We start from the raw sequence: 12,135 nt of genomic DNA on the forward strand, positions 1-12,135 counted from the left end.
ACTTAAAATGTGTGATTCTACAAAGAACAATCTCCTGATTCCTTTGTATGTTTTTTTATTTCAAAGAATATTCGCTAACACGTCACCGATGAAGTGCGATTATAAGAGCTAACGAATTTGCGGACTGGCGTTCTTTACACGTTCAATCTTCCATCTGAACAGACCGGCAATACTTTCAGTGAGAGAAGAAACCAGTTTGCATTTTGCTATCTTTATTGACAAGGTCTTTAGCACTGAGGCAATAAGATCTACATTTGACCCTTCCCTGGTGGTCCTTTCGAGATTTCGCACTAGGATTTCGAAGTTCCTTGTGGCCTTCCAAGGTGCAGGCCCGCGACACTGACTGTTGAAACTGGGTTGTGAAAGGATTGTTTTTTGTGTGATGTCGATGGTGCGGGTGGAAAAGGGGTCAGAGCAGGTCCAATAGTAGAATGTAACTGCGCAATCGATGTCTGGTGCTCACAGCAGCCGCACACCCGTTCCACACCTTGTGCGTCACTGTGGGCCATTTACTTGATTAGGGGTCGGGGCACAGGGGCATAAGAATGCTATTTTTGGGCTGCCGATGACTCCCTTGAGGGCCCCACCCCTTCTCGGGCACTCTCCATTCACCGGTACCATTCTCCTGACGTCCTTCCCGCAGGAGTCTGACGACCAGCCCGGCTTTAAAAGGGGATTCTTGTAAAGGAAATGGGGCGAGCGGCGTGCACCGGGCGGAAGAGGCAGTAGAGCGGCTGATACCCGAGTCTGTGGCACACATCTCCCACCACCCTGGGCCAGCACCTTTAGCCCCGTGCAAGGAAAGGGGAGGAGGCAAGGACAGGGGGCACTTGGACTCGGAGCTTTGCTAGGCGGTGGCCACAGTCCCAAGGTGAGAGGGAGGGGTCTGCTAGCAGGGGCATGGTGGGCAGCGGGGCCTGACTTGCCATGAGTCTCTCAGGGGGAGGGGGGGTGGGGTGATGTGAAGAGGGTGTGTCAACTTTCCTAATAGGCAACATCACCATGCACCACTCTCCTTTGCGTCCAGAGTGATGGTACCATAAGCACTGTTGTGGAATGCGCAGGGCGCCCTGTGTTAAAATTGTCATTTGTATAAACTGAACGGGTGAGAAAGGTACAGCAGGGGCAGCTGGTAATTAGCGCAAATTCTGAAGAAGAAAAAAACTGAACTTGATCACTGAACATGTCAATTTCTGCCCTCCTCGCAGAGTGCACACAGCTCTGTCCGGTTCACTTGTGTAGTCTGATCTTCGTATTATACCTTGCAGCTACTGCCGTATCCCGTAGTAGTTTGCCATTGCGCGGAGAGAGGGCGTTTGCCGTGCACGCTTATTGTAAGCTGTTTCTTCTTACGCTGACTGAGTTCCTGCGCTTCTATATTTTTATTAAAAGCACTGATGGATCTAGTTTCAGACTGCCCACTGTACTATACGAGCGCGTAGTTAGTTAAGGAAACACCAGTCCTCGGGTCGCACATCTGGGTGGGTGGTTCTGCAAGGGATCGTCCACTGAACTAGGTCTCTCTGCCCTGTCCCCCTGCGCCTCTGATCTGAAACCCGGCTGCCTGTACCAGAGATCCGTAAAGCGCTTCTTCTCCACTGCTGGCAGCAGGCGCTGCATCAGATCCCGTCAAAATAGCCGTTTCTCTTGAAAGACGGGGGCGGTGGACTCAAAAGCGCGCACACGAGCTGCCTCCTAGCTAGAGGGGGCATTTGAAGGCTGGGGCTCTGTATTTGAAGCCGTCCACTTCTGCGTTGTGAGTAATGCATAATTTGTACTTTCTGCTGGTGTCCCTGCAGGGGCGCGACTGTAGCCTCTCTGCAACTCAGGCGATAATCCCCGGCAACCTGTCTGAACTTTCCGTGGAGCTCTCACATGCCATTAATATTGGATGGCGAGTGGCGAGGGTGGGGTGGGGTGGGGCGGGGGAGTGTGCAGTCTGTTCTCTGTTCCACTCTTTAATCCCGTTGTGGCATTTTCATGATAATTAACCGAGCTTCGATGCACTCAAAGCTCTCAACAGTCACCACTCACTTGTACTAATAAACCCTGTGTGTGGCTGGATAATTTCAATCCCGCTGGCCAGACCCACTGGTTGCTAAATTTCAGTGCACTGAGTATTGCTTTTCTCAATTGATTTAGTGCTGAACAAGTTACTCCGCTTTGATCCGTGATGAGTCGGGGCGCATAGTGTGCTTCCATTCTTTTGGGCGTAACTAATTTGACAGTGTTTGGGGACATCTGTGGGTAAGCAGGTAGGAGGAGATGTCGCCCCTCCCTCTGCAGACTCTCCTTCTTCTAACGCTATAAACGCTAGATTCTTGCGGTACAGAGAGGACAGCATCTCTGCAGGATAACTGATTGATGCTTATAAGGGATGAAGCCGAAGGACACAGGCAGAGATGTCCGATAGGTTAGGATTCTTGCATAGTCGGGCATTCCGACCGCGCCTCCTCACGACCACCACACCTCTGGTTGGTCTGAGTTTGGATCGGTACTGAACAGCGAGTAGTCCTTACAGCACAATTCTTGGGTGTCTGTATGTATGTGTAGGCGGGGGGGTCCCACTGACTCCGGCTGGTCTTGGGGGAACTTCGTATTCGGAGGCGTGTGTTTCTGTGCCACCTTACACATGCTCGGTTCACTCACAGGCAGCATCCCGCTAATGGTCTGTGTATGGCGCTGGGGGTGCATGCATCTCCTACCTCCACAGGGTGTGGCCGTTAGTGATTTTGTGTCTAGTACAGCTGTTTGTTCGAGGGGAGACCTGCGCTCAGACTACCCACCGCCCTTTACAGTTGTTTATAGCTTTCCTGACCACCTCTCCCCTGCTTCTCCCGGGCGTGGTATCAGGTGAGCGCAGAACCGGGTCGTGTGTCCGCCCCACCCTGTGCTCAGAAGCTCCTCCTAGCGGTGATTGGTGGCACCCACCACCTGCCCTTCGCTTCCCTTGGGGGGTGGACTCTGGTGAGCTCCTTAGCCGGGCGTGTGATAGGTATTGCTCTACGCCCAGAAGCGCCACCTCTCGGAGGCTCGTGGCTCTCCCTGACCGCTTCTCTGTTCTATCCTCAGGGGTCTCCATGCAGTAGCCGAGCAGATCGCCGTCCCGGCTGTAGCTGAAGATGGCTTTCCACGTGGAGGGGCTGATCGCCATCATCATCTTCTACCTGGCCATCCTCCTAGTGGGCATCTGGGCCGCCTGGCGCACCAAGAACTACCGCTCGGATGGGGACCCGCGCGACTCCATCATCGTGGGCGGCCGGGACATTGGGCTTGTGGTCGGCGCCTTCACCATGACTGGTAGGTGGGGTCCGGTCTGTGGGTCAGGGGAGGGAGAAGGGCAGAAACTGTCCTGGGCTCTGAGTCGGTTCCGCGCAATTGATCACGCCGTCTGTCACTGGGATTCACGTCATCCACTGTTCCTATCAATTTAAAGACCAATTCAAATGTTTTGTGTTAAAATATATGTATCTAAATAAGAAAAAAATACATATTCTTATGTAGATTGTAACAGGCGAGCACCGGGCAGTTCTCTGGTCTCCACACTTCACTTACTGGACTTCTTCAGTGGTAGTTACCAGGCCGGCCCGCCAGGGCCGGGCAGACCTTCTATTCCACTGAGACATTTCCCAGTGGGGTGGATCCCCTGAAGGTCGGTTTTGAAAGCCCAGGGCCGCACTTAGTGCCTCTGACATTGTAACCCCGAGATTAATTGGAGACATAGAGGGGGTGGGCTGAGAAGGAAAGAGGGAACACTTCCGGAAAAGGAGATGAGACTGAGAGAAAGAGAATGAAAGGAAATACAGTTATACTGTGAGAATACGAAACATTTTTGCCATGGCAGCTTTTATTTCCCGTCGGGACCTGCCAGATTAGAGCAAGAGGGACCGCAGATGTCACATTATATAGAACTGGAAAGCTTTACTTTTAAGGTAGTTTGCAGTTTTTTAAATATATATAGAGCGAACTCGGAACAAGGCCATTAGAGCATTTCACACGGGCATCAGTTACACTACACAAGGTCAAATTATTATTATTATTTATTTTCCCAGGTACAGAGAGATAAAGTGATTTGCCCATTATCACAGGATGTTGAGCCAACGCCAGGACTCGACCTGGTTCCCCAGTTCCAATGTTGGCAGCTCCGGCCATCGCCTAGGGGAATGCACCCTATTATCTCTCTGCAGGAGGGTGGACTCCCCGACTGGGACTCCGAGACAAATCATCTACTTTTGATGTTTGAATGTATTTATAATGTTAAAGTGGATTCACTTTTTGAAGAGTTATGTGCCAGTAGGCTTCGGTGAGGTACATTGAATGTTCCATCGATTAATGCGAAGTCCAGTCCATCGAGTGGGAAGCCAGGCCATGTCTCCGGAATGGAGGGTGTGGTGATGGATGGGTGCGCTGCATCTTTTCAACTGGTCCTTTAATGAAGAGTTCTGATTTATTTATTTAGTCTTTTAAATGAATGTGTGCACACAGAGCTGTTCATATTATTATATAACAACTTTAAAATCTCGCTGGAAAAGTGAAAAGCGTCATAACAATCCAAGCAAAAAGTGCTTGCAGTGTATATCCACAAACACATTTTTTAATATTGCATCAATCAATATTTCAGAAGCCATGTTTGGGAGGAGAAAACTGCCTATCATTCAAGTTGAGGTAGACAAGTAAATAACACACTGAAAGGCAATCATCTCATGTTAACACTCCCTAGGATGTTCATTGTACCTGATCCAGGGCCAATTACAACTTAGACGACTTTTAAGGTTTTGTCTTAATGACAAGAAACAAACATCGATTGCTGTTGTCTTCCTGTACCTCCTCTGCACACTGTACTGAGAGGCAGTGGCTTTTGGATGAGGTACATTCAGGTCCCCCAGGGGCACTGCTTGCTTGGCGGGAGAGGAGGGGCAGACTAGAGGGAGGGGGTGTTCACACCTCCCTAGTAAATGTATTTTGTGATACATATTTTGGTACAGGAGCTTTCCGTCAAGAGGAAATGTGCATACACAGACAAAAACACAGGCTCACCCTCTCTCCCTCTATCGCTTTGGAAACACTTCAAAAGTGTTAGTTATTCCCAAAATAATGTGTTCTCTCTCACTTGTTACCCCTGCCAATCGTATCCCCCTCCTTGTCCACTGACCTTTAAGCCTCTCTCACGCACCCTGCTTGCCGTATAATGTATTTTAGCATTAAATGGCAGTGTGATTGTTGGGAAATCTGACGTCCGCCCCCCATCCCCCCAGTCTTACTTAGTAAGCTACGCCCCTGCAGGTCCCTGAGATGAGCTAATCAACGGCAGAGCGTGGTGTGATCAGCCACTTTGATTAGCTGATGGATCATTATGAGAACAGTTAATCCAATACAACAAAAAACCAGGCCTTCATTTCCCGGCGAAGCTTTCTCTATGAGCGAGCTGATTGGCCAGCATAGTCTGGCCGATTAATTGCACGTACTGATGCATACAAACACACAGGCTGCACCCTTTTCCTTCTGTACTATAATTAGAATCGTTTATTGTCTCCCACTTAACACATGCCATTGGTAACTGCTTTTTTCGATTGGATTGGTAATGCCTACCTCCAGGTCACTACCGTTTTGCTCCATGCACCCTTCATCTTCCCACAAATCAGAACATAGAACTAAAGTCCAACTGATCATGAATTACATTTTCCATAGAGTCTTTCTCATTTTCACCTTCATCATATGTACCGTGTTCCCTTTTTCTCATTTCCGGTATTTTCCTGGCAACCAAACCTTTCTCCACTTTCCTATCTTGTTTGTTTGTGTTTTTTTCTTCTCCACCACTTCCTTTCTTCTCAATTTATGAGTCCTTGCTTTGGTGTTGAGCCCACCCTGGTTCGGGGATTCAGAGAGCTTTGTAGAATTTTTTTCACACGGTATATTTGTGAAAAAAGAGTGGTTTTCAGAAGCTGTTTGTACATGCCTGAGCATCCTCATCAAAGGTACAGCCTCACTTTAGATCTGGCTTAGAAAGAGCTTTAGCTGCCCCCCCATCCTCGCGTATCAGAACAATTAAAATGTAGACATGGAGGGAATGTGAGTCATGCCTCTTCACCCACTGGTCTGTTAAACCGTCATTTACATTTTGCTTCGGCCCACCTCAGCATACATTAAGGGGCAGTGGGCTATCCACCAGGGACGTCAGTGAGATTTGGCAGTGTAACTCTCAAATTTCCCAACTGAAAAGCGATGTGTCACAGACCAGAAGTTGCCTTCGGGGGGGCCTGAGGGGGAGGGGGTAGCGCTGATGGGCGTGTTGACTAAGGCTCGAGACCTACTGTCAAATGAGTAACAGGGTCAGTAGTGATTTGCATTTGGTGGACCTCTTTCTAAGAGTTTGTAAAAACAATTGCTTGGAATTAGAGGTGTGCAAAATTCGTGTAATTATATTTTAATTAGAAATGCAACTTCTCATCAATTTTGGTGCCATGATGCAATTAAACAAGAACACCGGGCACAACATCTTATATGAGTGGAGATCTACTACTTTTTTGATAAACCACTCCCGATGTGAATTTAAAAAGAAGAAAAAACAACGAGCAACACTGGACCTGACTCAGGCCCCCCAGTCCCAAATACCAGACCTAGAATGCATTTATTTGGGGGGGTGTCATAACCCAAACAACCCCCTGAAGTAACCTACGCCCCTGTTACTCACTTAAGCTATTGGCTCTCTTGCACTTTGAGTGACTACATTAATGAGATCACACGTACACTTTCATTTGAAAAGTAGCCCGCATGTAACTATTAATTTCTGCTACACTTGTGAAAAAAGGAATACCCAGACCTATATTTTGCTAATGTTTTTTGTTTATTTTCTTGTACTTTGGTAAAAGAGATGAGGGATAATGCTGATTGTACATGCAACCTTGCAGCTTGCGCTTCAACCAACAGAGCTAGGACCTCGCCTGAATTTCCTATACTCTTGAATGTTGTGATCTTGGGCGTCCCTGCGGCTGACTAGTTCGTGAGTGACCAGATATATCATTTCGTTTTCATGTCAGTCTGCAACTGATCTTTTTCAACCGAGATGGGGCTGCTTCAGGTAGCTTTTGTGGCTGGGCGTAGCTTGATCGTATGATTGGAGGGGTGTGTGTGAGCTTGAGATTTACCAACAATCACGCTGTATAAAACATTATGGCCCATATTTATACTTTTTGACGCTAAACTGCGCTAACGCAGTTTAGCGTCAAAAAGTTTTGCGCCGGCTAACGCCATTCTGAAGCGCCATGCGGGCGCCGTATTTATTGAATGGCGTTAGCCGGCGCAAGCAGACCGGCGCTGCCTGGTGTGCGCGAGAAAAACCACGTACACCAGGCAGCGCCGGCGTAGGGGGAAAATGGCGCATGGGCGTCTTAAAATGGGGCAAGTCAGGTTACGTCGAAAAAATCGTCGTAACCCGACTTGCGCCATTTATTTTCGACGCCCATCCCCCATCAACATGACTCCTATCATTGTAAAGATAGGAGTCATGCCCCCTTGCCCAATGGCCATGCCCAGGGGACTTCTGTCCCCTGGGCATGGTCATTGGGCATAGTGGCATGTAGGGGGGCACAAATCAGGCCCCCCTATGCCAAAAAAAATTATTAAAAAAAAATAAAAAAATACTTACCTGAATGTCCCTGGGGTGGGTCCCTCCAGCCTTGGGTGTCCTCCTGGGGTGGGCAAGGGTGGCAGGGGGGGTCCCTGGGGGCAGGGGAGGGCACTCTGGGCTCATTTTGAGCCCACTTGTCCCTTAACACCATGCCTGACCCAGGCGTTAAAAAGCGGCGCAAATGCGCCGTTTTTAGCCACGCCCACTCCCGGGCGTCTCTTTTGCCCGGGAGTATAAATACCACGTAAAGGCCTGGGAGTCATTTTTTAGACGGGAACGCCTCCCTTGCATATCATTAACGCAAGGAAGGGGTTCACGCTAAAAAATGACGCACATTCCGGGAACTTTGGCGCTATTCGCCTCTAACGCCATAGTATAAATATGGCGTTAGTTGGCGTTAGTTTAGCGTCGAATTTGCGTCGAAAAAAACGACGCAAATTCGGCGCAAACGGAGTATAAATACGGCCCTATATGAGTAACACGACATGAGGGGGGAGGGGCTTAAGGGACATTGGGAAGAGAGAGGAGGGTGGCTTGTTAAGGGCACATAAAACACCACATTTTTCAGACTAATCAATATTGTTTTAGGGCTTTGAAAGCAGAGACGAGAGAGAGTGTGTGTTTTGTCAGTGTAAGTATGGACAAATCCTAATTGAAATCCGAAAGACGCTTCACCATCCCCGACGGAAAGCACCTGCACCCAACTATTTATTACAGAATATATTTTTAAGGGGGTGTTACAGCTTAACCACCACCCCTGAAGCTATGCCCCTGTTTAGGGTTTACTCACTCCCATATAGAGATAACCCCGAATTACCAGCTCGAGCGCAACCAGGCCCTTCTCAGACTTTCATCTTTTTGGGGTCCGTCAAAAGCCCACAGATCACAATTTCCCATCAGCAATGAAACAGTAAACAAAATAAAAGCACCTTGTCTCCGTTTCTGCACTCTCTTGTCCATATTCAGGGACACAAGCATTCTGAAGCAGGGGAGGACCAAATTATACAGCAGGGTTGATTAGATCACGCGGCAGGAAAAGGCATGTTAGGCGGCAAAATGAGGCACGTTTTGTGATAGTAGCACTTCATTATTTTGTCATTTTTACTTATGGTAACTTGAGAAAGTTTTCAATTTATTAGTAAGAGTTTGACACCCAAATATAGCAATAAGAAAACGACTAGTCAACCTTTGAGAAGGGCCTTCTGCTGCCCAGGAACGCGTCAGCATGTTTTTAGTAACTTTCCATCCGGTTGAGTTCAAAGCAATTTTTTTTTAGTTGAAATCTGCAGATTATGCCGCAGATTATGGATTATGTGGCAAATCCATATTTACGCGGAAAAAGACACAACTGCAAAATCATATAATTCCAGCGGTTCTCTCTATAGTTGTACTCTTCCACGGCGCCAGTTCTGCCTTTTGTTGAACTAACTCCACCTCCTTCCCCTACATCATGTCTTTCTGTCTCTGCCATTGAATAAAAGATGGAACACAATCTCGTGGCCCGGAAACATCTTGATAAATGGTAACATCTCAAGGCGCAAATTGGTGGCACTGGCACATTTGATAAGCAGAGAGTCACTGACGGACTGGAAAGCAAAACACGTAGATAACCTCACGTGACATTACATTGTTTTTTAAAATTCCAAACGCTTGCACCTAAACGCAAATGCAGAATTTATCCAATTACTGCGTTGGCATATTGTAGAAACATCCACACAGAGACTCCCCAATAATTATTTGTCTAGGAGAGATAGAAGACCGTATCAAACCCCATTGTGTACTGCCACTTCTACTTTAATGCATGTACCGTTTGGCATTCCTTTTAAACAATAAACCTGTCTGCGCCATTTTCATAACCATGAGCAGGGATAGATACATGGGCCCGTATTTATACTCCGTTTGCGCCGAATTTGCGTCGTTTTTTTCGACGCAAATTCGGCGCAAAACGAACGCCATATTTATACTTTGGCGTTAGACGCGTCTAGCGCCAAAGTATGGGCAAATAGCGTCATTTTTTTGCGTGAACGCCTTCCTTGCGTTAATGAGATGCAAGGAAGGCGTTCCCGTCTAAAAAAATGACGGCGACGCAAATGCGTCGTATTTATACTCCCGGGCAAAAATCACGCCCGGGAGGTGGCGGGTCAAAAAACCCCGCATTTGCGCCACTATTTAACGCCTGGGTCAGGGTAGGCGTTAAGGGGCCTGTGGGCTCAAAATGAGCCCACAGGTGCCCTCCCCTGCCCCCAGGGACCCCCCTGCCACCCCTGCCCACCCCAGGAGGACACCCAAGGATGGAGGGACCCACCCCAGGGACATTCAGGTAAGTTCAGGTAAGTATAATTTTTTATATTTTGTAATTTTTTTTGGGTGGCATAGGGGGGCCTTATTTGTGCCCCCCTACATGCCACTATGCCCAATGACCATGCCCAGGGGACACAAGTCCCCTGGGCATGGCCATTGGGCAGGGGGGCATGACTCCTGTCTTTACTAAGACAGGAGTCATGAAATGGCGTCTGGGCGTCGTAAAAAAATGGCGCAAATCGGGTTGAGGCGATTCTTTTGCCTCAACCTGACTTGCCCCATTTTAAGACGCCCTAACGTCATTTTTTCCCAACGCCGGCGCTGCCTGGTCTACGTGGTTTTTTTCCACGCAAACCAGGCAGCGCCGGTCTGCTTGCGCCGGCTAACGCCATTCCATAAATACGGCGCCCGCATGGCGCTTCAGAATGGCGTTAGACGGCGCTAAATTTTTTGACGCTAAACTGCGTTAGCGCAGTTTAGCGTCAAAAAGTATAAATATGGGCCATGACATTTTCTGAATAATTAACAATCTATGTAGGCGTTTAACACATTGATAACAACGAGATAACAATGCTAAAGAAATACACAAGTTTCATACGCAATATAACTGTTCCCATTCAGCAGATCGTACCCAAAATGCTATTCACGAAAAAAAATTTTGTCTACCAAGGATGTACAAGAATGCAATATTATCAACAACGTTGTTTGTACTTCCCAGAATGAAACAGGATGTCTTACATACACAATGTTGCACCCACAGACAAAGCCTACATGTACATACTTCATGTAATAATAGGTATGCTTTATTTATTATGCAGGAACATGTTATGCTATCATGCTTGTCTCTACTTTGAGGTTTATCTTGTGTTCACACTTCTGGGGTTCCGGAAGCACGTCTTATCGTTAGGGAACCTCTTCGCAGAGCAGTATAAATGATGTTATATTTATTTTTTACCTGTCTTAGTAGGCAGTACATCATCCCTTAAAAAATATGCAGCATGAATTGGATTCTTCCAATGTCTAAGTATCCCTTTGGATTCATTTTAGATTTGAGAACAGTGTTTGTTATGTAAATATGAATTTATATAAATAGTGAAACCAAATATATTGGTGCATATTTATATTTTTTTACGTAAAACTGCGCTAATACAGTTTTGCATCAAATTCCTTAGCGCCTGCTACTGCCATTCCATAGCGGCAGCTATGCACCATATCTATGGATTGACGCATGCTGGCGCTAAGGAATGGCTAGCGTAAAAAAAAAAGACACTAGCCGAGGAGGATGGCGGTAGGGACAAAGGCACTAGGGGTTAGAAATTATGCTAGGCTGGTTAGCGGCAATAAATATGCCGCTAACCATCCCAGAGTCATTTTCTGATGCACTGGAACCCAAATATGACTCGTGTTTCAGTAAAGACAAGAGTCATGCCCACCACCCCAATTGTCAGCACAGGGGACCAGTGCTCCCTGGGCAAGGTCATAAGACCCAGTGCCAGGCAGGGGGCCCCAAGTCAGGGGCCCCCAATGGCACACCAGAAAAAATACTTACCTATACCTACCCAGGATGGGGTCCCCCATCCTGTGATGTCCCTCTGGTGTGGGTGGGGGTGTTTCTGGGGCTTGGGGTGGGCATCTGTGGGCCCATTGCATGGTGTTTGGCCATGGAGATGGGTCCACAGGTACCCTAGCACCTGGTCTGACCCAGACGTTAAATAATTTTGCTAAGCAGGTTTAGCACCATTATTTGGGTCCGCCACCTCTGTGTGCATCGTTTCTGCACCGGATGATAGATATGGCGCTAAGGGGTTAGCATCATATTGCGGACGGGAACACCTACCTTGCATCTAATTAGATCATGGTAGTTTGCCGCATCCACAACATGACGCTAACTCCAATATTTTGACGCTAGACAGGTCTAGCGCGTCAAAATATAAATATGGAGTTAGGTCATCACCATTTTAGCATCAAAATGAATGATGCTAAAATGGCGCAACCCAAGGATAAATATGCACCATTGTTCATTGTACACAGTTTGATTTACATATAGGTACCTAATGCTTTTGCTTCCTGATGCAAACCAAAGAGGGCATTTGGATTTTGGCAGGTGGTCTGGCAGCACACTAGGTCCAGGGGCAGCTCCTGTAGGGGCAAAGCGGCAAGGAGGAGGAACACAACATAAATAAAAAAAAAAAAAAAGAAACTTACCA

The 12,135-nt window shown here is 47.5% G+C and overlaps 1 protein-coding gene across 1 annotated transcript in view; it reads left to right on the forward strand.

The window, feature by feature from the left end:
- Nucleotides 1-405: 405 nt before the first annotated feature.
- The window catches only part of SLC5A7 (solute carrier family 5 member 7), a 326,704-nt gene continuing 314,974 nt past the window's right edge, over nucleotides 406-12,135 (forward strand). Inside the window, exons 1-2 of the mRNA XM_069204469.1 lie at nucleotides 406-871; nucleotides 3,073-3,300. Coding sequence (XP_069060570.1) covers nucleotides 3,123-3,300 — 178 coding nt within the window. The 5' untranslated portion in view covers nucleotides 406-871; nucleotides 3,073-3,122. The remainder of the gene's footprint in view (nucleotides 872-3,072; nucleotides 3,301-12,135) is intronic.

The sequence above is a fragment of the Pleurodeles waltl genome, chromosome 8 (genome assembly GCF_031143425.1).
Source record: "Pleurodeles waltl isolate 20211129_DDA chromosome 8, aPleWal1.hap1.20221129, whole genome shotgun sequence".
NCBI lineage: Eukaryota > Metazoa > Chordata > Amphibia > Caudata > Salamandridae > Pleurodeles > Pleurodeles waltl.